This window comes from Cinclus cinclus, chromosome 13, assembly GCF_963662255.1.
Source record: "Cinclus cinclus chromosome 13, bCinCin1.1, whole genome shotgun sequence".
Classification (NCBI taxonomy): domain Eukaryota; kingdom Metazoa; phylum Chordata; class Aves; order Passeriformes; family Cinclidae; genus Cinclus; species Cinclus cinclus.
In genome coordinates, this window is record NC_085058.1 from 3591109 (window position 1) to 3617599 (window position 26491).

General features: G+C 58.4%; 2 protein-coding genes across 17 annotated transcripts; one reads left to right on the forward strand and one right to left on the reverse strand.

Moving 5' to 3' along the window:
• Window positions 1–515: 515 nt before the first annotated feature.
• Window positions 516–16101, forward strand: CELF6 (CUGBP Elav-like family member 6). 16 transcript variants are annotated; one of them, XM_062501595.1, is made up of 13 exons: window positions 615–759; window positions 4461–4543; window positions 10308–10360; window positions 11612–11613; window positions 11797–11922; window positions 12007–12086; window positions 12535–12678; window positions 13029–13173; window positions 13255–13404; window positions 13687–13749; window positions 14543–14623; window positions 14729–14872; window positions 15974–16101. In XM_062501595.1, exons 1-13 carry the CDS (start codon window positions 615–617, stop codon window positions 16099–16101), a joined length of 1344 nt encoding a protein of 447 aa, XP_062357579.1. The 16 variants fall into 16 exon arrangements, with proteins under 16 accessions (XP_062357575.1, XP_062357586.1, XP_062357583.1 ...); XM_062501591.1 differs by lacking the exon at window positions 11612–11613 and having other exon boundaries at window positions 516–759; window positions 10308–10356; window positions 11794–11922; XM_062501599.1 differs by lacking the exon at window positions 11612–11613 and having other exon boundaries at window positions 573–759; window positions 10308–10389; window positions 13687–13761; window positions 14729–14812.
• A 2955-nt stretch (window positions 16102–19056) lies between these two features.
• PARP6 (poly(ADP-ribose) polymerase family member 6) lies at window positions 19057–26065 on the reverse strand. The gene is made up of 21 exons (XM_062501590.1): window positions 25916–26065; window positions 25691–25785; window positions 24714–24774; window positions 24491–24581; window positions 24334–24400; window positions 23962–24111; window positions 23552–23732; window positions 22909–22962; window positions 22459–22554; window positions 22281–22373; window positions 22075–22200; window positions 21922–21987; window positions 21710–21777; window positions 21442–21490; window positions 20909–21021; window positions 20742–20814; window positions 20501–20570; window positions 20059–20138; window positions 19898–19961; window positions 19670–19754; window positions 19057–19592 (listed from the first exon to the last, which is right to left on the reverse strand). The coding sequence occupies exons 1-21, from the start codon at window positions 26063–26065 to the stop codon at window positions 19490–19492; spliced, it is 1935 nt and encodes a 644-aa protein (XP_062357574.1). The 3' UTR covers window positions 19057–19489.
• Between the last annotated feature and the right edge of the window lie 426 nt (window positions 26066–26491).

The window sequence follows — 26491 nt, forward strand, 5'->3', positions numbered from 1 at the left end:
GGAGGATGACGGTCGTGATGGGGGTGATGGTGATGATAGGGATAATGGGGATGAAAGCGGTGATGGGGAATCTGGTGGTGTGGCGAGGGGAGGATGATGGTAATGACGGGGACTGATGGAGGGTGATGGGATGATGGGGGTGACGGAGTGACGGAGCAGAACCGGGAGGTACGGGGGCGATGGTCGAGGGACAGTGACGGGCGGGAGGCTCGGGGTCAGCCCGGCAGGGCGCAGCAGAGGGCGGAACCAATCCGCGCCCCGCCTCTCCTTCCGCCCCCCTGTTCTGATTGGCCACCGCCCCCTCATTATGCTAATTAAGCGCCCCTGGGCGGGGCCGTCCGGCTGACGTCACGGGCCCGCTGGCGGGCGCGGGCCGAGCCGAGCCGAGACGAGAGGTGCCGAGCGGGGCGGTGCCGAGGGGTACCGAGGCGAGCCGAGCGGTGCCGAGCGGTGCCGAGCGGTGCCGGGCGGTGCCGAGCGGTGCCGGTCGGGCGGGGCGGGGCGCGGAACGGGCCATGGCGGCGGCGGCGGCGGGCGAGGCGGCGGGGGCGGCGTTCAGCACCGCGAACAGCGGCCGGGTGAACGGGCTGAGTCGCCCGCCCGGCGCCATCGCCATGAAGGACCACGACGCCATCAAGCTGTTCGTAGGGCAGATTCCCCGCAACCTGGAGGAGAGCGACCTCAAGCCGCTCTTCGAGGAGTTCGGCCGCATCTACGAGCTCACCGTGCTCAAGGATCGCTTCACCGGCATGCACAAAGGTGCGGGGGCGGCGGGCCGGGGGACCCCCCGGGTGGGACGCCCTGACATGGGGCACCCGGCCGTGGGGCTGTCTTGAGGTGAGGTGGGACACCCTGAGGGGGAGATCCTCAGTGAGGTACTGCTCTGGTGGGACACCCTGAGGGGTGGGGGGGATCCTCAGTGAGGTACTGCTCTAGTGGGACACCCTGAGACAGGGGGGGATCCTCAGTGAGGTACTGCTCTGGTGGGACACCCTGAGGGGTGGGGGGGATCCTCAGTGAGGTACTGCTCTGGTGGGACACCCTGAGGGGTGGGGGGGATCCTCAGTGAGGTACTGCTCTAGTGGGACACCCTGAGACAGGGGGGGATCCTCAGTGAGGTACTGCTCTGGTGGGACACCCTGAGGGGTGGGGGGGATCCTCAGTGAGGTACTGCTCTGGTGGGACACCCTGAGGGGTGGGGGGGATCCTCAGTGAGGTACTGCTCTGGTGGGACACCCTGAGACAGGGGGGGATCCTCAGTGAGGTACTGCTGTGGTGGGACACCCTGAGACAGGGGGGGATCCTCAGTGAGGTACTGCTCTGGTGGGACACCCTGAGGTGGAGTATCCAGAGATGGGGATGAGGTGGGACATCACTGTGTGGCACCTAAGTATGGGCCACCCATGAGGCAGGACAAACTGAGGTGGGGGTTAAGGGGTCCCATCCCTCAGGTGGGATACCCCTGAGGTGAGGTACCCCTCAAGTGGGACAGCCTGAGATAGATCATCTTGACAAAGGGATACCCCTCAGGTGGGATGCTATGAGGTGGGATGCCCTGAGGGTGGGGACCCCTCAGTTGTGGTACCCCTGTGATGGTATAAACTGAGGTGGAGCACCCTGGCATACAGGGGGACTCCTGGAATAAAGACACCCCTGAAGAGGGACACCCTGAGGCAAAGGCACCCAAGTGTGAGGTACCCCTGATACGGCACAGGCTGAGGTAGGATATGCCTGAGGTGCAGGCATCCCTGAAATGAGGTTTCCCATCAGATGGGACAGCCTGAGGTTTGGTACCTAAGTGTGGGCCACCAGTGAAGTGGGATGCCCTGAGATGAGGGTACCCATCATGTGAGACATCCTGAGATGGAGCATCCCAAAACAGGGGTACCTCTTAAGGTGAGACTTCCCTGAAGTAGTGGCATCCATGAGGTGGGATAACCTGAGGTGGAGCACCCCAAGGTATAGATGGGATGCTTTGAGAGGGGGTCCCATGATCTAGAAGTATGCCTGAGGTTAGAGGCAGTGGTATGGGGCAGCTCTGAGATGTGGTGATGTGCCCCTGAAATGGAGGTACCCCTAAGGTGGACACTCTGAGGTGGCGTACCCAAATATGGGGCACCCTTCAGTTCAGTTACACCTGAGGTGGAGATACCCTTGATCTGGAGGCTACTCCTAAGTGTGGGGCACCCCAAGGAGGGGATACCTCTGGGATGAATATACCCCTAAGTTGGAGGCAACCTTGATGTAGAACACCCTGAGGTGGTAACACCCCAGTATGGAGCATTTGGATATATGGCCCCTCCTAAAACTGGGGTACCTCTGAGGAAGAGAGGAGCATCCAACCAGGGATCAGGGTGCTGCTGTCTGGCGTGGGGGCAGCCCTGGGATCAGGGCATCACAGGGCAGGGAGCCCTGCAATGAACAACATTAGCAATTTAGAACATCTGCCTGGCTTGGGGGCACCTGTCTGGCATCAGCACACCCACATGAGTTTTGTGCACCCCTGGAGCTGGAGCACCCCTGGCATGCAGGCACCCACTGAGGATGGGGACACACCGTGTCTGCGCTGTGTCCAGGTGCTGTGGCACTGTGACACGGCTTGTGGAGCACGGGCACTTGGAGCAGTGGTGCACTGAGGGGGTGACACAGGCACCGCCGAGGTCTCCACGGAACACCCCACTCAAGAGCTGGGGTGCGCAGTGCCAGAGCAGGGTCAAGGCACCCCAGGTGTCACCCAGACAGGAGCCACAAGCTGTCACCAAACCCCCGTGCCACAGCCAGCACCTGCTTTGCTGGGACTTTCCTGGGAAGCCAAAACTTGGCATTTGTGGTTGCTGCCTTGTCGATGTCCTTCGGCTATGGGGCTACCGCCTTGACTCTATAATTTTTGGCACTGTGGCCTCCAACATTTCTCCAGGTGTCTCTGAAGCTGCTTGTGTACCTGGATCAATGGGATTTGCACCCTTCCAGGCCCCCTCAGTGCTTCCTCCAGCGCAGGCTTCAATGTCTGCGGCCCAGCCGCGTGATTTAATTGCGGACGCTCCTCTAATTTGAATGGCATTCTCCCTCCCGGCAAGCCTCCAAAGCAGAACCGCTCCTGCGCCAGCCCTCCGAACTTCTCCAGAATACCCGGGCACCATGTACATTGTTGCCTTCAGGAAAAACAGGGGAAAAAAAGAGAGAAAGAAGAGCGAAGGGCAGGAAACCAACATAATTACAGATGGTAAACACTGGAAATGGCATAGGGACTGAGGCAAGCAGCTGTGCTGATCTCCCCTTCCCACCCGCAGCAGGAGAGTATTGATCTAGAGTGATCTGTCCTTGCTCTCTGTGAGGGTAGATGTCTCCAGCACCCCAAGACGGGCGAGAGACCCCATTCTGCAGCATCTCCCGCCCCACCACCATGCTCCCTCTCCTCCCAGGCACGCTGATTGTACTTATTAAGAGTTATTAATACTTAATCAGCTGGCGGATTTAATTGTGCCAATATTAAAAATGCATCAATGTCAATTTTATTCATTAAATATTTACTTTGTTGAAGAGAAACTGTTTTGCTGCTGTTTTAATATCACTTTCAGATGCTTTTGGATTTGACCCCAGCAAATTGGGGGGAGCCCTCAGGGAGGGAGCGGTGCAGCGGTGGCACAGGCACCAGGAATGCTTCAGGAGAGACTGAGGGAAGAGGACCGGACCCTGTCCCCAGGGCTCCCTCGTTGCTGCCAGCTCTGTCTGAGCAAGTGGCTCGGCAGCGTGAGTCAGCGTGGGAAAACCTCACTCCAGGCTATTCCCGATTTCCAGAGCATCATGGTGTCGAAGGAACGGGAGCGCCTTTGCCTCATGAATCTCATCCCAAGGAGGATGCTTAGGGCTGGGAGAAATGTGGTGGGGTGCACAGCCTTGACGCCTGGAGATCTGCTTCCTGGAGGACATGGAAAACTGGCTTTTCCCAGGGTTGGGGTCAGAGCACCACTGCCCATGTGCTGTCTGCTCCTTGCTCGCTCCTTCCTTCGTCCTGCTGCCCTACCTCCTACCCTGTTCTGGGGGTGAACTGTGACCCTGTGTGTGCCCATCTGGGTGTAGAGTACCAGGGTACCAGGATGCTGGATGCCATGGGGCCAGGGTGTCAGTGTGACAGGATTGTGGATACCACAGTGCTGAGCTGCTGGATGCCACGGTGCCAGATCGCCAGGGTGCTTATTGCTGTGATGCTAAGGTGATGGATGACACCGTGCCAGGGTGCCAGATCCCAGGTTTTAGACTGCCAGGGTGCCAGAATGCTGAATGCCAGGATGTCAGTGTGCTGGGATGCTGGATGCCACAGTACCAGGATGCTGGGTATCACTATGCTAGATGCCAGGATGCTGAGACACCACAGTGCCTTATCAGCTGTGCCACCTGTGTGCTCAGGGCACTGTGGCAATACCAGGCCGGACACTGATCCCGTCTCCCTGTCTCCACAGGCTGTGCCTTCCTCACCTACTGCGCCCGTGACTCCGCACTGAAGGCACAGAGTGCCCTGCATGAGCAGAAGACACTGCCAGGGGTAAGTGACGCCCGGGGGTCGAGTTGAGCTGGAGCAGCGCCTGGTGACACCTCCCGAAGGCATGGAAGCCTTAAGTGATACCACGGGATCGGGGTGAGCTAGGGCGGGGGCTGGTGACACCTCCCCGAGGCGCGGGAGCCACTTCCAGCGGCCGCAAACCGAGGCATCGATTTTCCAGCCACCCACGTGCTGTTGCGCTTTCTGTGGGCTCCGACCTCCCGAGCTTAACAAAGTGAAAATAAATATTTAATTATTCGCCTAAATAAAAATCAATAGGCCCGCGGGTTGGCTGGGGAAAGAGCCGGGGCCCATGAATATCAATCCCTGCTCTGTGTGTGTGGAGCTGACAGAGGGGGGTGAGGTTTGCGGGGATGTGGCTTCCTGTGCCGTGCTCTCACCAGTGAAGCCATGCTCTAGTAGGTTCAAGAGTTAACAGCCCTCCTTGGCAGCCTAAAGGAGGCCGGTGGTCAGGCCCTGCCTGGGGGTTCTCATCAGGCACACACACGTGTGTGTACGGCTCCTGCCATGGCCACTCGCTTTGGGGGTGAGGGTGTGTGTGTGAGCACGTGTGTGCATGTGGACACGCGGGCACACGCCCCACGGGGGCTCACGGCCGTGTCCACCCCTCTGTGTGTGTGCACACAGCAGTGTAGGGGACTGTGTGCTTGTGCTCACACCTCTCTGCCCATGCAGGTGCTCACACCTGCCTGTGCCTGAGCGCCCCTTCTGTGCCTGTGCACATCCATGTGTACGCCCTTGTGTACACGCTTGGGTACACACCCATGAGTGCCTGTGAACGCACCTCTGTGTCTGCACACATCTCTCTGCTTGTGCACACAAGCAAACCCGTGGGTGTTTATGTACAGTCCCTCTGCCTGTGCGCACCCCTCTATACTTGTGCATCATTCCTGTACCTGTGCTGACATACCGTAACCTGCTCATACCACCTGTACCTGTGCTCGCCCCCTGTACCTGCTCACATACATCTACCTGTGCTCACGCCTGTCCCTGCACACACCCTGTACCTGTACTCACACCTCTGTACCTGCGCCCCCCCCGTGTTCCCACCCTCGCCCCCCGCCCCACCCAGACCCCGCCCCCGGCGTGTCGAGGGCCGGGGGGCGTGTCCAGATTGTAGAGGGCGTGTCCCCGTCGAGGCCACGCCCCCCGCCCGGCTCGGCTCGGCTCGGCTCGGCGGGGCTGCGGCCGCTCCGCCCTGTGCCCCGCCCCCCGCGCGCCGCTGCGCGAGCCCAGCCGAACCCAGCCGAGCCGAACCCGAGCCCGGTGAGCCCGGCCTTTCCGAGCCGCGCCGAGCTAAGCCGAGCCCGGCCGAGCTGCCTCGGGTGGAGCCGAGCGCAGCCGAGCTCAGCGGAACCGCCTCGGTGGGGCCGGCGGTCCGGCCGGTCCGGCCATGCAGCTGCCGCAGGTGCCGGCGCCGGGACCGCGGCCGCCCGTGCTGTGGGTGCCCGCCGGGTCCAAGATCCTCTGCATCGAGGTAGGGCCCCGCCTTTGTCTGCCGCCGCCTCCGCCCGGCCCGGCACGGCCCGGCCCGGCACCGCCCGGCAGCCTCAGCTCGCATCGGGGTGGGGGAGCTGCACTGGGGGGGGGGTGGGGGGATTGTAGGAGGGATGTGGGTGATGGCAAAGGGTAGTATCTGCTCCCGGGGATGTTGTATGGGAGTGGGGGTGATGAGGAGGGAGTGGATCCTTGCTCCCGGGGATGGTCATGGAGGGGTGTTGATGATGAGCAGGGCGGATCTGCACACAGGGATGAGGATGGAGGGGTTTTGGTGGGGAGGTGTATCTGCTCCCAGGCATGGGGTGGTCGAGTGTGGGTGTTGCAGGGTGTATCTGCACGCAGGGATGAGGGTTGGGAGTGTTGATGACAGGGTGTATCTGCTCCCAGGGATGGGTGTTGGAGATGGAGGAGTGTTGGTGAGAAGGGTGTATTTGCATAGAGGAATGGGGTTGGAGGGGTGTTGATGAGAGGATGTACCTGCATCCACAGATGGGGTGTGTAGGTGTGAGTGTTGCTGTTCAGGGTGTATCTGCACCCAGGGATGGGGTGCATGTGTTGGCAGGGTGATTGTTGGTAATGAGGGTGTATTTGCACTTAGGGATGGGGGCTGTGTGTGTGGCCAAGAGGGTGTATCTGCACACAGGGAAGGGTAGGGTGTTGGCAAACGGGTGTTGTATCTGGACCCAGGGAGGCTGTGTGTGGTGTGGGTGTTGTCGAAGAAGGTGTTCTGGCATCCAGGAATGCTGGGGGGGGGGGGTGTTTGCAGGCAGGGATGGAGGATGATGGCGAGGAGGTGTATCTGTCACCAGTGATGGGTTTGGTGTGTGCGTTGCCTTGAGGGTGTATTTTTCTACCGCAGGTTTGTGTGTGTGTGGTGCAGGTGTGCAAGGGGCAGTGCTTGGGGCATGTTGCACCCGCAGGCAGCGCAGGGAGGGGTGTGTGCATTGGCAGGGGTACGGCTTTGACCCCCGCGTGTGTGCAGGTGGATGTCGGTGGGTGTGCAAACATGTGGGTGTCTGTGTGTTGTAGGAAGAGGAGCTCAGGGTGTCTTTGCCCTCAGTGATGGTGACAGGGTGTGGGTGCACATGGGCTGGAGGAGTGGCAGCAGTGGGGGTGTGTGGGCACACTGGGTGTGACAGGGAGAGCAGGTGTGAGCACGTGTTGGACTGGGCAACATGGGATGTCCATGTCCAAGGTGTCCGTGTGTCCGCAGAGGGCTCCTAGGGGTCTCGCTGTGGGTCCTGCTGCTACAATGGGGAAACTGAGGCAAGGGCCATTGTATCCCCGGCGCTGGCTGTGCGTCCCGGGGTGCGTGCCTGTGGTTGTGTGTGATCCATGGCAGCAGGGAGGGCTCTGTGGGAGTTGCGTGGCATGCAGACTGGGGCTGTCGAGGTGCCCGCAGGTGCGTGGCCACACGTGGGTGTGCAATGGTTCTGGGATAGCAGCGTGTGCAGCGCTGCGCGGCCACAGCTTGGTGGCTCCGGAGGTGTACGGCTGTGCTGGGGGGATTGGGGGTGGGTGTGCTTGGGGAGTGCCGTGGGTCTGTGGTTGTGTTCAGAGACGTGTGGGCATGTGCAGGGTGTGCCAGGCTGGTCGTGCGCATGCAGGGCTGTGCAGTGGTGTGGCTGTCCCCAGACCGGCTGTGTGGATTTGCTGTGGGTTACCCCCCGGGCTCTGTTAAGGTGTTCCCACGATGAGTGACTGCCCTCAGTTTCTATCTCCCTGGGGTGGCATGGATATGAGGGATGCCCATGGATATGGGCACTCGCTGCTCCCGTGTCACCTGCCACCTGCATCTCATTTGGGTGCACGGTGGCCTGCTGGATCCTCTGGCTGTTGGTTGTGAGGACAAGGAGGAGGAGTGTCATGCCAAGGAAGTGACTCTGTCCCACTGGGCACATCCCCTGGCAGTGATTCTACGGGCTGGCTCTCCCTGGTACCCATGCTCTTGGGGGGCTCTGAATTTGGGTGGGGGACAGTGCCTGAGCAGTCAGGAGGTGGTTTAGCAGCTGCTGGTGACCCTCTGTGCTGTGAAACGTCAGTGGTTTGGCCATGGGGTAGCTGGGGCTTTGTGGACTGCTGGTGATGGTGAGCGTTGGAACACCCCAAGCAGAGTGTCACTGTGTCCTTGGGGTGTGGGAGATGGCTGGGAGTTGGGGATAGATGGATGGATGGATGGATGGATGGTTGCTGTGGCGGTGGAAAGGTGTGTGGTGGCAAGATGGGAGATGGATGGGCAGATGTAAGAGTGGTACAGGGATAGATTGGTGTTGGGAATATGGATGCGTGTTGGGGGGTGGATGGGTGTTGCGGGGTGGATGGAGGGTCTTGGCAATATAGATAGATGCTGTGGGGATGGGTGTATGGGATGGATGTTGGGGATATGGATGGATGCAATGGAGTTGGATGGGTATTTGGGGGTGGATGGATGGTTGTTGGTGATGTAGATGGATGCTATGGGAACAAGTGGATGTTATGAGGGTGGGTGTTGCATATATGGATGGGTTCTATGGGGATGGATGGATGCTCTGGGAATGGGTGTTGGAGTATGGCTGGGGGAAGATGGGTGTGTGGGTGATTGTGTGGGTGTTCAGGATGGATAGATGGATGGGTGTTACAGGGTGGGCAGGTGGGTGTCAGGAGCAGGAGGAAATGCCTGGGTGGCTGTTTGGTGTGGGAGGATGGATAGAGGGCTGTGTGGACACGGTGTAGGGGTGCTGTGGGGACAGCCAGAAGGTCTGGGTGCCACATGGGGTCACCGAACACCCTGTGGTGGGCATGTGGTGATACCAAGAGTGCCAAAACCCCCTTCTGGGGATATCTAGAGGCCAGGACAATTTCTCCTTGGTGCAGTGTGGCAGCCCTGGGGTAGGTTAGCTGGTCCCCGAGGCCTGACATTTATAAACATCAGCCGCTCCCGGGGAATCAATACAGTTTAATAACCGGCGAGCGGAGACGGGAGACACATCAAAATGACACTCTGCGGCTCCGTAAATGTTATTCTAAATCATCCTCACTGGGTTTATTACATTAAGCATACAGCGGCGGGCATGGGAAATTTGTTCCATCAAAGGCCATCGTGCTGGTAAATGGGGCTGGCGGGTCACTGGGGGGGGGGGCATCCTCCCCCAAAATAGGGTTCCCTCCTCCTGGCCGTGGCAGGGATGTGAGGGACAGCACGGCTTCTGGATTTAGGGTCTCGGTGCTGTCACAGCCTCCTGAGTTTGGGGTGAGCCAAAGCCTGGCCCAACACAAGGTGGATGTTTGGGGGACTGGTGACATAATGGGTGACACTGTGAGGTATCCCTCGGTGCCACCCCATGGCTCCTGGGGACTCAGTCCCTTCCCTGGACCATCCCCAGCTCTGCGCTGACATTTCTCTCCACGTTTCCCTGGAGACGAGGCAGTTGCTGTGGAAACCTCCCTCCTCTTCTCTCTTACCCATCCTCTTCCTCACCCTGATGTGGGGGGGAGTGGCTCTGCCCCCGCCCAGCCCCAAAATTTAGGGACCCCTTCCAGGGGTGCAGTGGGGGGCACCTGGGATGGGGGTGCACCCGCACGTGGGGCGACTGTCCCTGTGTGTGCTCAAGGTGTGTTCGTGTGCGCACCCCCGCGCTGTCATGTGTGACATCTCGCTGTTGCCGTGGCGACCCCATCGAGCACATGGCTCGGGCTCCGCAGCATCGTGGGGGAAGCACGTTTGTTGCCATGGAAACGGCCATAATTGTAGCATTTTTCGGCTAAAGGAGGGGGAAAGGGGGGGAGAGAGGAGGAGAAATGGTTCCATGGGGCAGCGGGCCAGGGATGTGCCTGCCACCCAAGCATGTTCTGCTGCACACGGGTGTCACATTCGTGGGCGCTCACGGCGGCAGTGACAAGGAGGAGGCCAAATTGGGGTGAGGTTTGGGAAGAGGAGTGCAATGGTGCCAGAGGGGCCAGGGCCAGCGGGGTGCTGCTGCTGCCTCTGCAGTCCTTTGCAGTCGAGGAAAGCGGGCAGGCGGCCAAGCCTGGCACCGGCGGCCCCGCGGGCGCCTGCAGCACTGGGTGCCCATAGCCAGGGTCGGAGCCTTGCTCTTTGCACGTGGCATCCCCCCGGTCGCTGTGGCCACAAGCCCCGGATCTATTCATGCAGGTCCCTCCCCTTTTCCCCAGCTCCCGGTGCCAGTCATTGCCCAAATCCTGCTGTTCCCCATGGAAAGGGTTCAGGGGCCACCACACTGACCACCCGCTCTCACTTGTGTTGCAGATGAACCGCCCCATCCAGGTGAAGCCGGCTGACAGCGAGGGCCGAGGAGGTAGGTCCCCAGTTCTCCGGATGCCTGCCACGGGCAGGAGGGCACAGGGTCACCCAGGAGGTGATAGGGGACGTGGTGGCATCACAAGGGTTGCTGTGGGAAATCCAGGAAAGGAGCTGCCTTTGCTGGTGGCACCCAAACCTGGGTGCAGAGCAAATGCCATGTTCTCTCTTCTTGTCTGGTCAGCTGAGGGTAGTATCCCGATGTCATCCTGGGAATGTCCTAAAGTCATACCATGAGCATCCCAACATCCTGGGACACAGAGCAGCAGTCAGCTGCTCTCCCTCACCACCTTAATTTACCAAACAATGCAATTCCCTCTCCAGAGCTGCCTGTGGGGACCCCAGGGCAGGAGTTGGCTGCATGTGGCCCAAGCCCCTCTCAAACTACCACTCCCTCAAATTCTTTGTGAGCATTTGCCACTCATAGGGCTGTGGCACTGCCAGGCTGAGGTGATCATTTGGACAGAACTGCAGGAATTGCATCAAAATCCCACATCCGTTGTGTTGCTGGGCAGGTAGGCGCTATCGGACATGCAGGATGCTCCTGTGGGGCTGCCCGTACTTCACACGATAGCTGGGGTAGATGCTCCCCTATTCAAACCCTGTTATTAAACACACTAGGAGCTGGTCCCAGCACATCCCAGAGGGACATGGCAAATAAATTACCCACTTACCGAGCGTAATTGGTGAAGGATTAAAAATCAATGGGTGAGCTGGGGCTCCTGTCTCCAGCCCCCTCACCCAGGAGGCAACACTGGACTGCCCAGCCCACTCCCCCTGGGAGGGGGTTTATGTTTAACTAGACAACACACGAACCCTATTCCCTTCACTAATTTTCTTGGTAGCTTAACGGACAAAGCATTCATCGTCTCCTGCCATTATTTATTTATTTCCCCAGCAATGCTCTTGACAGGGCACCTTATTTCCTTTGTCAAATGCCATTAGCGTGCGGCGGGAGCACGCGGCCGCACAAGACAGATGCTGGTAATAATCATGAAATTCTCATTATTTACTATCCCTTCTCTTGTGTTTGGGTTATTGATGTCCCCTGGGCACGGCTGGAGGCTGTGGGTTGTTCTGCGAGTCGATCACACGAGGGTGATCACCTCTAGTTTGTGGGTTCTCTTTGTTCCACTGCATCCTGCCCCAGTGCTGAGGGAGCCAGCCCCCCCATCCCTGAGAAAAGCCCCAGCTCCACTCCCTAAAGCAGTGCCTCTTCCAGGATTCACCCCTCAGCAATTTCCCCACAGGAGAGGTTTTCCCACCCTGAGTGTTCTGTAGGACGGAGATGATAAGTCCAGCACCTTCTCTGTGGGATCAGTGTCGCTCCCTCCCTCTGGTGTCACTCGGCTCCTTCCCCTCCATACACCATTTGTGATGACAGGTTGGGATGATGAGTGACCTCCCACTCTGATGGGCTTGGTTTTGTTTTTAGAAGACAGGAAGCTCTTTGTGGGCATGCTGGGGAAGCAGCAGAGCGAGGACGATGTCCGCCGCCTCTTCGAGCCCTTTGGCCAGATTGAGGAATGCACCATCCTTCGAGGGCCTGATGGAGCCAGCAAAGGTGGGCTTCGGGCCACCGGGTGGGCACCCTGTGGACCCACAAGGGCCAAATCCAACCTGTCCCATGTTCCCTCTGTTTCCTTAGGTTGTGCGTTTGTGAAATATGGCAGCCACGCTGAGGCACAGGCTGCCATCAACAGCCTGCACGGCAGCCAAACCATGCCGGTAAGTGCCAAGCTCGCACCCTGCCCCAGCTGACCCCATGCTGCCTGCTTAATCCAATCACCCACGAGTTTGATACTCAGTCTAATTGCAATTACAGACTGGCAATTTGCTGGCCACATCACCCCAGGTTCCTCCTTGCCAGGGTGCTGAGCCCCAGAGGTGGGAGCGTAGGGCTAATTCTCTCCATGCCAGAGAAAGGGGCTGTTTAATTAATGCTGAAGGTCAGAATTGTGGACAAGGAAGGGGAAAGGAAGCAGAGGTCAGGGAGTTGCCACCGGGAAGAAAAACTGGCTATAATTAAACCTCACATCGATCATTGGTTGCTGCTGCCAAGCTGGGCAGTGTCCCCAGGGCTGAGGAGACACTGCGAGTCACACCCACGGCAGGTACACGGTTTGGGGGCATTGCTGTGGTACCACCATCAGCCCCATCTTCCCCCCCACCTCAGGGCGCCTCGTCCAGCCTGGTGGTGAAGTTTGCGGACACGGATAAGGAGAGGACTCTGCGGCGGATGCATCAGATGGCGGGGCAGCTGGGCATCTTCAACCCCATGACCATCCAGTTCGGCGCCTACGGGGCCTACACGCAAGCGGTAGGAGCTGGTGCAGACCAGGGGCTTTGGGAGACCCCCGTGGGTAGGGGGGCTGGTTTGGCCCACGAAAGCACCAGTGCCAGGGGGTGGGGATGCGTGGCAGGGCTGGTGTATCTCTCTTTAAGGGCAGATGCAGGGCTTCCTCCCCATAGCTGAGGGTGGTTGTAAGGTTCAGTGGCCCCATATTTAGCATCACCAAGATTCCTGTTCCTGGATCTGACAGCGGATGGCATTTATCCTTCTGAATCCATCCGAAGCAGAGAGGCTGATTTGCCCTCCCTTCTCTCTGCTTCTCTCTCCCTCTCTCTGCCCCTCATTCTCTGTCCCCTTTCTGCCTTTCTTTCTCGAAGATCATGCAGCAGCAGGCGGCCCTGATGGCAGCCGCGCAGGGCACCTGCCTCAACCCCATGGCTGCCATTGCTGCCGCCCAGATGCAACAAATGGCTGCCTTCAATGTCAGCGGGCTGGTGGCTGCCCCCCTCACCCCCTCTTCAGGTAGGACCCCCACATTTGCCACTTGGCATCCTCAGGGGCCGGTCTTGGGGTGGTGCCGACACTGACGCCGTGCTCCTGCAGGTACAAGCACCCCTCCGGGGATCAGCACAGCGCCGGTGCCCAGCATTGCCACGCCCATCGGGGTGAACGGCTTCAGCCCGCTGCCGCCCCAGACCAACGGGCAGCCTGCCTCCGAGACCATCTACACCAACGGCATCCATCCCTACCCAGGTACAGCCCTCCTGGGGCTCCACCAAAGCCCCCGGGGCTGGGGGAGTGTGCTTGGCTCATGCGGGATGCTTAAGGGGTGCTCCCCATCCCAGCAGCATGCCGGATGAATCAGCCATGTGCTCCTGTGGCATCAGTGCAGGGAGGAGAGAATTCAGGCAGGGAGCAGCTCTGCCCCTCCATGGTGGCGCTTGGCCAGGAACCTTTTCCTGTGGGAGCTGAGCACGCATCCCTGGCTTTCTCTGGCTTATTCTATCTTCCTTCTCCTTTCTCTTCTCTTCCCAGCTCAAAGCCCCACGGTGGCAGACCCCCTTCAGCAGGCCTACGCCGGCATGCAGCACTATGCAGGTCTCAAACTTCGCTTCTCGCTCCTTCACTCTCTCCCCTCTTTGCTCCTCTCCCTTATTTTTGGGAGGTGAACATCACCCTGGGGTTGAACATTGAACTGGGGCAGCATATTTGGGCATGGATTCATGAGGGGAGCACCAGGTGCTGTGCCCTGGCAGGAATTCCAGTGTGGCAGTGCTGATGAAAGCGCCGTCCTCTCATCCCACTGTCTCCTGTCATGGCCCCCGTGCAAATTTTGGATGGTGCAAAGTGAATTTTAGTACCCATGGGGCTGAGAGAACTCCATGGGGGTGCCCTGGAAGTGGTTTTGAGAAGAGGGGGTGAGATTTGGGAGGTGACAGAGGGCCAGCTCCACACTAAGACACCAAAAGTCTTTGGATTTTCATAATGTGACCAAATCTGATGGCTAAGGACATGGGCTGTGGAGGGATGGAAGTTGGAGCCTTCCGTGTAAATATGCCAAGCCCAGCAGCCATTTAATTGAGCATTGACAGCAATGTCCAGATTTGCAACAGGAAAACAAGTTTTGGACCCCAAATCTTTGGGGTTTTTCAGCCAAAAATACCATCTTTCCTCAGCCTTGAGGCCATACTACTGCTATCACCAGCATCCCTCCTAGGAGAGCCGTTTCCACATCCCTGGTGTGTTGGGAGGGGTGGGAAAGGCAGAGCCAGCAGTCGTGGGGCAGGAGAGGCCCCTCGATCACAGGTGGCAGCAGGGGACATGCCTGTCCCAGCCCTTTCCGTGGCTGAAGCGGGTGCCGTGGCCTCAGCTTCTTGTTTCTCTCTTCCAGCAGCATATCCCACTGCCTACGCTCCCATCAGCCAAGCCTTTCCCCAGCAAGCGCCCCTCATCCCACAGCAGCAGAGAGAAGGTGAGGGGTGGGGGTCACCCCATGTGGGGCCAGTGGCTGCTCCGTGTCCCCCTGGGGTGATCGCACCTCGCAGCTGACATGTCCTGTCCTTTGTGTGTCACCCAGGTCCCGAGGGCTGTAACCTGTTTATTTATCACCTGCCCCAGGAGTTCGGGGACGCGGAGCTCACACAGATGTTTTTGCCTTTCGGCAACGTCATCTCTGCCAAAGTCTTTGTGGACCGTGCCACCAACCAGAGTAAATGCTTTGGTAAGTCCCGGGGTGTGGCTCTCCCTGGTGTCCTAGCTCAGGGCTCCAGCTCTTCCCAGTCCCCAGCTCAAGGTTCCAGCTATCCTTAACACTGCAGCTTGGAACTCTGGCTCTTACTCAGCGTCCCAACTCAGGGGTCTGGCTCTCTTCAGCATCCCATTTTAAATACCTGACTCTTCTCGACATGCCAGCTCTTGCCAGTCTCCAGCTCCAGAGTCCCATTCTCTCTGGTCTCCAACCTGGAGGTCCAGCTCTCCTAGTATTCTGGCTCAGGGGGTCTGTCTCTCCCCGAATCCCAGCTCAAGGGCTTGGGTCCCCCCAGTCTTCCCAGCTTCTCTTGCTGACACCCCAGCTCAGAGCCTCTCCATCTCAGGAGTCCATCTCTCCCTGAAGTCCCTGCTTGGGAGTCTGTCTCTCCAGCATCTCATCTTGGGGATCAATCTTTCCCTGGTCTCCAGCTCAGATGTCCATGTCTCCCTGCTGTCCTTGCTTGGAGTCCAGCTCTCCGCTATGTCCCCAGCTCAGGGATCTGTATCTCCCTCTCACAGACCTCAGTTGTCCCCACAGACCTTGTCAGCTTGGTGTCCCCAAGGACTCTTTCACTGCGGTCTTTGGAGGCCCTATCACCTCAGGGTCTCTGCAGACCTGGCCTCCACATGTCCCCTGAGCCCTCCCATCCTGGTGTCCCCACAGACCCCAGCCTGTTATCTCCACATATCTACAGACCTTGGTGTCCCCACAGACCCCATCACCTCAGTGTTTCTGCAGCTCCCCATCACTTTAACAGACCCTGTCACCCCAGTGACCCCACAAATCCCATCCCATAGTGTCCCTGCAGACAACTCCAGTGTCCTGTGGACCCTCTTATGCTGCTGTCCTCACAGCCCCGTCACCTCGGTGTCCCTGCAGACCTCGGTGTCCCTGCCATCACCTGTCACCCAATCCCCTGCAGGCTGGGGCTGTGATGTTACCTCGGGACCCCCCCCCTCCCCCCCAGCACTCCCAAACCAGGAGCATTCCACAGGATTTCAGTACCTGGGTTGAGGCCAGGCAGCCGCCTGTGATGTGTGCAGTGACAAGTCCGTGTCCCCTCCCCACCAGGTTTTGTCAGTTTTGACAATCCGACGAGCGCTCAGGCGGCCATTCAGGCCATGAATGGCTTCCAGATCGGCATGAAGAGGCTAAAAGTGCAGCTAAAGCGGCCGAAAGACGCCAACAGACCCTACTGACCCCAGCCCAGCCTGCGGAGAGGTGAGGGGGCCTGGCCCCGGGGGCCACGGTGGTCGTGGAGCGTCCCGCGTTAATGTTACAGCCCCAAGTGTGTGCAGGGATCTCTGCCTGGCACAACCCACCCGATGGACCTGGGTGTCTCCCTCTGTCCTTCCCTCCCTCCATCCCCCAGAAGCGGGCTGACGACCTTTTCCTTCTGTTCCAGGTCGGACGTCCTGCAGTGTCTGACGACTTTCCCCTTCCCCAAGTGCAGTATCCAAACCCGTAACTCTCTTTCTTTGCAACACATCCTGGAGGAGGAAGAGGAGGAGGTGAAGGAGAAAATGGCGAAGAAGAGAGTGTTTTGGTTGTAGCTTTTCCTTTTTGAATTTTTCCCAAACTGGTCTTGTTTGTTGTTTAACGGGAATGAGAGGAAGACAAGGAAGGAGGGGAGCGATGCGGTGCCAGGGCTGCGATTCGTTGCCGGCCGCTCGCCGGGACTCACTGGATCCCTCATGGGAGCAAGGCTGATGGCTCCGGGCAGCCAGACCATGATTAGTGTTTGGTTGGCTTTTTTTTTTGTTTTTTTTTTTTTTTTTGTTTTTTTTTTTAAGCACTCATTTGCTGCTACCGATTTCCAAGGAGAAATGAGGAAAAGAGGCTCCAAATGGATTCTTAAACCAAAGCCGGTGGGACGGGACCAGCCTCGGGCACTTCACCTGGAAGATGTTTGTTTGGAAAATAAAGAAAAACGGCAAGATTTTCCTTTTTCCCTGCATTGGGGGAAAAAAAAAAAAAAAAAAAAAAAAGAAGGATCAAAGTATGTTGGACTTACAGAAGATATATATAAATAAGTATATATATATATATATCCCATGGAGCAGGGTGGCGGGACACGCGCTTCCCCTGCTTGTCACTGGCACAGGGACATAGGATTACTTGTTTCAGAGTCATATCATTCCTTAGAGTTTAGGGACCAAAGGACTATTGCTTTTTTAAAATATATCTATAAATAAATTAATTTAAAAAAAAAAACAAAACAAAACACACAAAAAAACATCAGGAAAGGAGGAGAAAATCCAACAAAAATTAAGAAGGTTGAGTAAAACCCTCGGGCATTCGGAGCCACGAGCGTTTCCTACAGGGCTCGGATTTGGGGGGTTCAAGGGCTTGGTTTTGGGGGCCAGTTCGTGGCTGGGGATTGGGGGGATGCAGAGGGGATTTTGGGGGAGCTGCCGTGGCTCCCCCCAGCTCCATGGCCCAGGGGGAGTTGGAGCCCCTCGGTCGCCTCTGGCAGAGGGCATAGTGATGTGGTTCTTTGCATTTTGGGTTGGTTTGGGGGGATTTTTGGGTTGGGTTTTTTTTTTTTTCAGCCAAAAACAACTTAAAAAAAAAAAAGAAAAATGTGAGGTTTCGGCCAAAATGAAGTGAAGCGAAATAAACTTATTTTGTCAAAATCGTCACCTTCGTTGATTCTTTGTAGCAATCGTTGCCTGTTCATCACCCAAACACGAACCTGGGGCCCCTATTATGGCTGGGCTGGGGCATCCACCAAGATGTGGTGAAGCTGGGAGAGGACCATAGGCCTCGTTTTTTATTTGCTTTTTCATAAGAATTGCTATTTTTTTGGAGCAATTCACTCTGGCTGCAGAGGGAATCAGGACAGGACACAGCCCTGTGGTTTCTCTGATCTTTCCAAGCGACAGAGGAGATTCAGGGGGATGTGGTGATGGCCCCAGGGGATGACCCTTTGCAACTGTGGGTACAGCCAAGTGACTGCCATGGTCCCGGGAAAGTGACTTATTTTTTATTTGAGAAGAAAACCCCAAACCCCACAATTTTAAGCAAAACTTCCCCAGGGGGTGGGTGGCAGGGCCAGGGGTGAGGGATTGGCCACCAGCCCAGGTTTGGGTGGCCCTCGGTACATGGAGCGGCCAGGGTGGGACAAGTGGGGGGGACAGATGCTGGGATCCAGGCAGGACAGAAGACAGGGACATGACAGAAGACACTGAGTCCACCCATTGGTGTAATGAATGTGTCAGGACTTGGGTGGTGATTGTACCAAAATCAAGAAAATTCTTATGTGAATTCTTAAATTCCATCATAAATCCTGGCTGAAATCGTGGCCTTGCACTGTTGTGACTGACCTGGAGAGCCCCTGGACCGTGGGGACCAGCAGTGCCCAGTCCCCTCTGCCTGCCCTGAGCCCTGGCAGCCTCTGGGCCATCTCTGCTGGGTTTCCATCCAGGTTTGGGTGGAACAGGATGCAGCTGTGCTGGCACCGCCTCTGTGTCCATGAAGTTACTGGGACTGGCTTGGGCTGAAATAAAATGCTTTCCCTGGGAGGTTTTCTCATTTGAGTCTCTGCTGCAGCACCAGTGCCTGGGGGGGCTGCTCTGTGGGGTCCCAAGTCCCCATTGCTGAGGCACAATCCCTTCTCCATTGTGTTGCATCTCCACAGTGGAACATCCATCCCTTTACCGTAGTGTGATGGGGGCAGTGGTTCCCTCCCAGCCTTATCCCAAAGCTGCATCAACTCTCTATGACACTTCCCCACCATCCCATCCCTTCCCCTCAATCCCATCCCTTCCCCATGAATCTTTCCTTTCTGCATGATCTCCCTTTCCTCTCAATCCCATCCCTTCCCCAAGGTACCATCCCTTGTTTCCTGCCCCTTCTCCATAATCCTATCCTTTTCTCATGATCCTATCCCTACCCAGTGTCCCCATCCCTGCCCTGTGCCCCTATTCCTCCCTAACACTTCCACCCCTTTCCCTGAATCCCACTCCTTCCCCATGACCCCATCCCATCCCATCCCATCCCATCCCATCCCATCCCATCCCATCCCATCCCATCCCATCCCATCCCATCCCATCCCATCCCATCCCATCCCATCATCCCCTTTCTTTCCTGTGCACCTTTCCTCACAATCCCACTCCCCCTCTGTGCCCCCATCCTTTCCCCAGCTTCCCCTTCCCATGCCCCACACTTTAATCCCAGTTAAAGCCACAAACACCGATTCCTTTTCTCTTTTTTTTCCTATGTTTTTGGGTTTGTTTTGGTTGTTAGTTTGTTTTTGTTTTTTTTTTTTTTTTGCTTCTGTTTCTCATAGATAAAAACATCATCACTGCCAACGCCAAGAGGGGCGGCCTCCAGCCATGCCGGACCCACGGCTCCTTCTCCACGCTGCCACAGGGTCGGGGACAGTGGGAAGGGGACAGGGAAGGGATAAGGGACCGCTGAACCCGCCTGGTGCTCACAGGGTGCCCAACGCCTATGTACAGGTGGAGCCTCCGGTGTTGCCCCGGCTCTGCCCTGCCTGGGGGGGCTCAAAACCCGCTCGGCCCCCGCCCAGCCTTGCCCGGGGGCTCACTCGGTGCCCCGGGGGTCCCCGGGTCCCACCGTCACTCAGTTCGTGTACACCTGAGTCCCGATCACACGCATGATCTCCTTCTGGATTTTGGGGTCCTGAGTATTGATATTGGCATCTCCCACTTGGCCATCTTCATACCTGGAAGAGGAGAAGGGGGTGAGGGGGGCCCTGTGGGGGTCCCACAGGTGCGGCAGGGTGGGCGCAGCTGGACTCACACAAAGAAGAAGCGTGTGCAGACGTGGTCTGAGACAGGGCAGACCCAGATGTTGCCGTGTTTCTGCAGATCCTTGGAGGTGATCACTGCTGGGGCAAGGTGCCGTTGGATGCGGGACAGAGGGCCTGCCTGGGCACAGCCCATTGTGGGGAGCCGCCATCCCTCCACCCACCCGGTGACCCCATGGGTGCTGCCTGTCCCTCCCTATTATCCCCCCACATCCCCACACCTTCACAAAGCGCGATGCAGTTCAGGTTGCGGCTCTGGAGGAAGCGGGACTGGATGGAGCGGGTCTGTGAGAAGAGCAGCCGGTGTTACCACTCTGTTCCCAGCACCCACGGGTGCCATATCCCCATTCCCATCCTGCCCCGGTGTCCCCTGGCCCATCACCTGGGGGATCGTGTTCATCCGGTTGTACCGCTGCACCAGCTCATCCTTCGACGGCATCCGGTGCTGCCCTTTCCCCATTCCTGTGGAAGAAGCCAGGCAGGGGCTGTCATCAGTCTCTCAGGGAACACCCTGGGGTGATGTGGGGACACATGCCACAGACAGGGATTGCCACCCTCAGCGCTCCCACCCTGCAGCTGAGCCCTAGGAACCCCCCAGAAGTGTGCGCGGCAGCTTCTGAAGCCTAGAAAACGGAGGTTTGATTCTTTGGCGTGTAGGAAAGCCCCAACTTGGCTGGGAAGAGGCCGGTGTGATGGGATGGATATGGGATGCTGCCACTCCTGTGCAGCTTCTCCAGCCAGCACGATGCCAAACCTCCCCTTGCCCATGCAGGGAGTGGGAACGGGAGCACAGGCAGCACCGGGCAGCGCAGGCAGCCTCTTACCTGAGTATCCAAAGGAAATACTGGAGATGGGGCTCAGATAGATGCCCTTGCCATAGGCTGCTCCATGCAGCTTGTGGGAAAATACCAGGGTGAGCGTGGTGGGATCACCCTGACAGCTCGGGCACAGCAGTAGCGGAGGAAGCCTGTCAGTTCCCAATGTCTGCCCCCTCCCTGCCTTCCTGTCCCCTCCCTGCCCACCTGCTGCCCTGGGGTGTACTGGGTGCAGGGGGCAGAGCGATACCTGCAGTTTGGTGTAGGAGGCGTTGACCAGCCCATTGCGGAGGATGGAATGCCAGTTCTCAATGTGAGAGCCACTGGAAAGAGCCAGCCCCACATCAGCCGCTCGTCCATCAGCCCCACGGCACCCACCCTGGGGCCTCCCACTATCCCCCCACCTTGGCAACTCACTGGAAAGCAAAAGTGCTGCCATAGAGTTTCTTGGCCGTGCGGAACCGGGCTTCCTTGGCCGGGGGGCTGCTGAGCAGGAGGAACTGGTGGGAGGTGTGCATGAACTTCAGCTGCTACCAGGGGAACAGGAAGAGCAACGGCATTGCCAGCAGGAGAGAGGACAGACAGACAGAGATCATGCACGGCCACCCAGCCCTGGGTCCAGCCCAGCCTGGCTTTGGTGACTCCAAGTTTGCCAGATGGGTCCTTGGCATCCCTGTCTTGTCCCCATCCCACAGCCCATGTCCAACATCCCCCTTCCTGTACCCCGTGTCCTGACTCCTGTATCTCCCAGGCTAGAACCCCACCCAGATGGAACCATCCTATATCCCAGACCCTTCCACTGCCCATCCCACATCCTTACATGCCTCATCCTGCATCCTGCAGCCCAGAGCCCATGTCCTGCATCTCATCTCCTGGATCTCTCCACCCCACTTCCCATATTCCATACTCGCCTTTCCGCACCCCACCTGGAGCCCGGCCTGGCACCTTACCCTGCTGAGAGGCAGTTTGACAATATGGGATCTGTTGCTGGAGATTATCCTTGAGGAGGGGGAAAAGGAGGAGGGTCAGAAAAGGTGGTCCCAATCTGTCCCAAGATCATTAGATGCTCATGACCCCCCAGGAGAAAAGAGATGAGAGTGTTGTGCCACGGATACCTGGCTGCCCTCCCACTCCATTCCCATGTCCTGGGAGTGCCCATGTGGGGCAGTGAGAGGGACAAGGGGCAACGGGAGAGGGCTGCAGCACCCTTGGCCTTACCATTGCAGGAGGGGATGTGCCAGGGGGTCCAGCTTGTCCATCTGCTTCTTGATCTCCAGGTAGGACCCCTGGTAGAGACAAGAGGGGGTGCAGGTGGGTCCTCCCAGCACCCTCCCAGCCATGAGCAGATGGAGATCAGCCCCAAAATGCAACTCCCAGCTTGGATCCCACACCAGGGAGGTCACATGGGGCCGTGGGGCCATGCCACGTACCTGGGTCATCTCCCGGATGGACATCACACTGTCCAGAGCCTTCTGCAGCCGCTCGTAGTTCTTCTTCTACACATGGGGCAGAAGAGGGACGGCCATCAGAGGGGTCTTTGGGGCTCCCCATCACTTCCTCGTGTGATTTCCCCCAGTGCTTACCTTGGGGTTGAAGGCCAGAGTTTTGGGGTCATTGGGGTCCACCACAGAGGGGTAAGGCTCGAAGATGATGCTCTTGCGAGGAGACTCGAGGGCAGCGCGGCACATGGCCACCAGCAAGTCTACCACCTTGGGGCAGAGCAGGGACTGAAGGGGCAACCCCCCATGGGGCTGGGGAGGGGCAGGGTAACCACCATGCCCAGCCCTACCTCAGCACCAGTGGCCACCTCCTCGGCCGCGCCGGACATAACGCCCAAGGTGTAGAAGGAGAAGACGCAGAGCTCCCGGGTGCACACAGCTGGCTGTGGAAGGGACAGGAGAGTGGTGAGTGTCAGGGATGGTGACACAGGGGCACAGCCCACACCTGACCTGGCCCTGCCACCCCACCTTCAGCATGGAGCCGTTCTGGAAGACGTGCTGCTCGTCACACACCACGCAGTACTCATTGAGCGTTGGGATCCGCTGCTCCGCGTACTTCATGATCTGAGGGGCAGGATGGAGAGAGTCCGGTACTGCCGCAGACAGGGAGCCTGGGGAAGATGCTCCAGGCAGTGGGATGGGGATGAGTGGAACTCTGGTCTGAGGGGAGGATGATACAGGCAGTGAAGTGTGGATAAGTGGGATGTGGGGCACCGGGGAAGATGTTCTGGGCAATGGGACAGGCCTGAGTGGGATGTGGAACAGCGAGGATACTCTGGGCATCGGGATAAGGATGAGCAGGAAACGGGTAGTGGGGAGAACGCTCAAGATAGTAGGAGGTGGATAAATGGGAAGTGGGACAGTAGGGAAGGATGCTCTGGGCAGCAGGCTGAGGATGAGCAGGATGCAGACCCTCACCTGGACGAGGAAGCCGTACTCCAGCGTGGGGATGTTCTTGCAGTGGCCACCCACCTGTGACGGGGCATGTTATCCCTGCAGCTGTGTTATCCCCTTTCCCACACACATCCCCAGCTCTGCATGGCATGGGCAGCCCACAACTCCCCCAGCACAGCAGGACCCCAGCATACCAAAACTCTGTCACAGCAGGACCCCTGACATCGCAATGTGCTCCAGCACAGCAAGACCCCAACATGCCAATGCCCTCCCAACACAGCAGGACCCCCAACACCCCCAATGCAGTGGGACCCTTGACATGCCAACACCCCCTGGCACAGTGGGACCCCCAGCACGCCAAACCCCTCTTGGTGCAGTTGGACCCCTGACATCCAAACACCCCCTGGCACAGCAGGACCCCCAACATGCCAATATCCCCTGGCACAGCAGGGATGCAGCACCCAGAGTAGGGGGAAAATCCCAGCAGCCCCCACAGCCAGGCCCCAGCTCCCCAAAAGTACCCAAGACTGGGGACAAGAAACCCTGCAGGGGCTCCCCCATCCCATGGGGGTGGTCTCAGCACCCCACAACAAATGGTCTGACCCCAGAGGAGGCCCTGGGAAGGGGAAGAAGAGAAAAGCAAACCCCAAGGCGGGGTGGCACCCACCAGGATGTTGAAGGGGGCAACACCTGCCTGGGTGCTGGCGGGTGGGTAGCCAAAAACTTCCACCTTGGGATTCTTCACCATGCAGGACACAGAGCGGTTCATCAGGCGGTTCACGCGAGGCTCGGGGATGCCCAGTTTGCCCTTCAGCACTGAATCTTGGATAACAGGGAAGCTGGGAGACCTGCAGGGACAGAATCCCCCTGAGCACCTGTTTGTCAACGTTTCCTGCTCCTCCATCACCCAGCATCGGATTCACCCATCAGCTACTTGTTGGGAGCAACCTCCACCTGCTTGGGATCTGGTAGGGAGCAGCAGCATCCAAGTGGGGAAACCGAGGCACGGTGCCAGGCCTCATCCAGGATGAAGGGATGGAGGGCTGGTCCCTTATGGGCACAGCACTGGAACCTTACTTGGGGATGGGTGAGAAGATGCTGAGACCAGCACGGAACTTCTTGATGGTGCCACTCGTCTTGAACCAACTGTGCCGCTTCTCCTGCTGGGTCTTCAGGAAATCGTTGCTGAGATGTTTCCATTGCTGGGATGTGAACATGCCCAGGATCCTGGCAAACAGGGGGAACAGCACCCATAGGTGCTTGGTGGTCCATGACACCCCCAGCCCCTCCTCCTCCCCACACACAGATGGTGGTGAGCCCATCACACCATTGTGTGGTGGATAGAAGGTGGTGGCGAGGTTTTGTGGCCACCAGTTTTGGGGCAGAAAAGTGACCCTGTAAGCCACCCCACCCATTACCCTCAGGTGCCCACCACATTTCAGCTCTTACTTCTTCAGCTGCAGACCCAGCCCGAAGCCCTCCTTGTTGGACGGCTGGAAAACCTCAATGGATGGTTCTGCAGGGAGAGAGGAGGATGAGCCGTCAGTACAGCACCGTGCCCGTCCTGAGGGCACAGGGACACCACATCCCGCCTGTCCCCACTCACCGGGGCCATCGAGGTACTGGGAGAGGGAGAAGCGCAGGCGGAGCACGATGGGCTCCGTCCGCAGCACCTTCCACGCCGTCGCCACCTCCTCCTGCCAAGGGAGAGACACACTTTGACACAGCCACGGGATCTCCACCCAGGCACGGGGATCTGGGGACGCCCCAGGCACATGCACCCACCCTCCCAGTGTGCCAGCACTGCCAGGGGGACCCCAGGGACTCACATCGAGGAAGCTGATGTTCACGTGCAGGTCGATGTCCACGTCATCGATGGTCCCATACTCCCTGTGAAGACACGTGTTGCTGTGGCACGGGGGGCTGGCACAGTGCTGAACAGTGGCCCAGTGCCCACCGTGCCCCGGTGGACAGGCTCACAGGAAGGTGACAGTGCCACGTGTGGCTCCTCATGTATCAATCTATGCACAGGGGAAGTGCCCAGAATGTGGATGTGAACCTGGGAATGTGTGAACACGGCCAGGCGCTCAGGGGATGGCGTGGCCAGGTGTCCTAGGGGTGCCATGGTTGAGTGCCTTGCCAGTGGCACAGCTGGATACCCGGAGATGTCACAGCCAGGTGCTTTGGTAATGCCATAGTCAGATGTCCCAAGGACGGCACAGCTGGTTATGCAGGGGTGCTACTACTGGGTGCTCCAAGATGGCACGGTCAAGTGCGGGGGAATGGCATGCGCAGGTGCGCTGGGGATGGCACTGCTGGATGCCTGAGGATGGCACAGCCAGGTACCCCAGGGATGGTACTGCCGGGTGTCTGGCAATGCCATGGCCAGGTGACCCAGTGATGCCACAGCTGAATGCCTTGAATACGGCACATCTGAGTGCCCAGGGATGGCACAGCTGGGTCTCTGAAGATGGCACAGATGAGTGCCTGGGGCTGCCACAGTCGGATGCTCCACAAATGCCACATCTGGGTGCCCAAGGATAGCACAGCCAAGTGCCCAGGGGATATTGTGGCCAGTGTCCTGGGGAGGGTATGTCTGAGGGATGCTTCAGCCAGGTGCCCTGGGGATGCCATGGTCAGATGATCTGGTAATATTATTGCCAGGTGTCCCAGAGCCGGCACAGCAGGACGCCTGGGCATGGCACAGCTGCATACCCAGGGAGAGCACAGCTGGCAGCCTGGGGGTAGCACAGCCGAGTTCCTGGGCACGGCACTGCCCCGTGCGGGGGGCAGCAGAGGCACCCACCTGACAGCCACGGCATTCTCGCTGTAGATCTCCTTCACCGCCTCGATGTCGGCGTCCAGCTGCGGGTGCCGGTACAGGTCGGCGGCGCAGGTCCCCTGCGGCACAGCGCCCACAGCACCGTCACACCCGGAGCTTCCCACTGCCTCCGGCAGCCCCAGGCCTGGGATCAGGCTCAGCTTGGAGGCTCCTGAGCCTCCTGTGGCACCGGCGGGACCCAGCACCCACCTGCACGCCGTAGAGGAACTCCTCGGACTCATTATCCCCGTCGGAGTCATCGTCCGTCCAGTACTGGCCCTTGAGGTCCTTGAGGGGACAGAGGGTTGGGAGGCAGCAGGGATGGGGGAGAGGTTTGGAAGGTGGATTGGAGGTGCACATTAATAGGGGAGGGAATTAGGGGGGAGCAAACTGGGGAAGCTTGTTTTGGGGAGAGGGTTGAGGGCAGTGGATTGAGGGAGCGATTTGGGGAAGCAGTTTGGGGGGGAGAAGTAGGATAGGGGGAATTATAGGGGTTGGGGGGAGTGTTCGGGGATGGTGGGATTGGGATGTGGGCAGTGGGATGGGGGAGCAGAATGGGAAGAATAATTTGGGGGGCAGTGGGATTGAGGAGCTGGTTGTGAGAGGGAGGATGGGGGAGCAGATTAGAGGGAAGCAGGATGGGGACAGTGGAATGGGGGAGTGTGATGGGGAGCAAGATGGAGAAAGCAAGATGGACCAGCACGCTGGGGACACTGGAACGGGGGAACAGGACAAGAACAACAGGATGGGGGAGCAAGGTGGGAACAGAGGGATGGAGGACCAGTG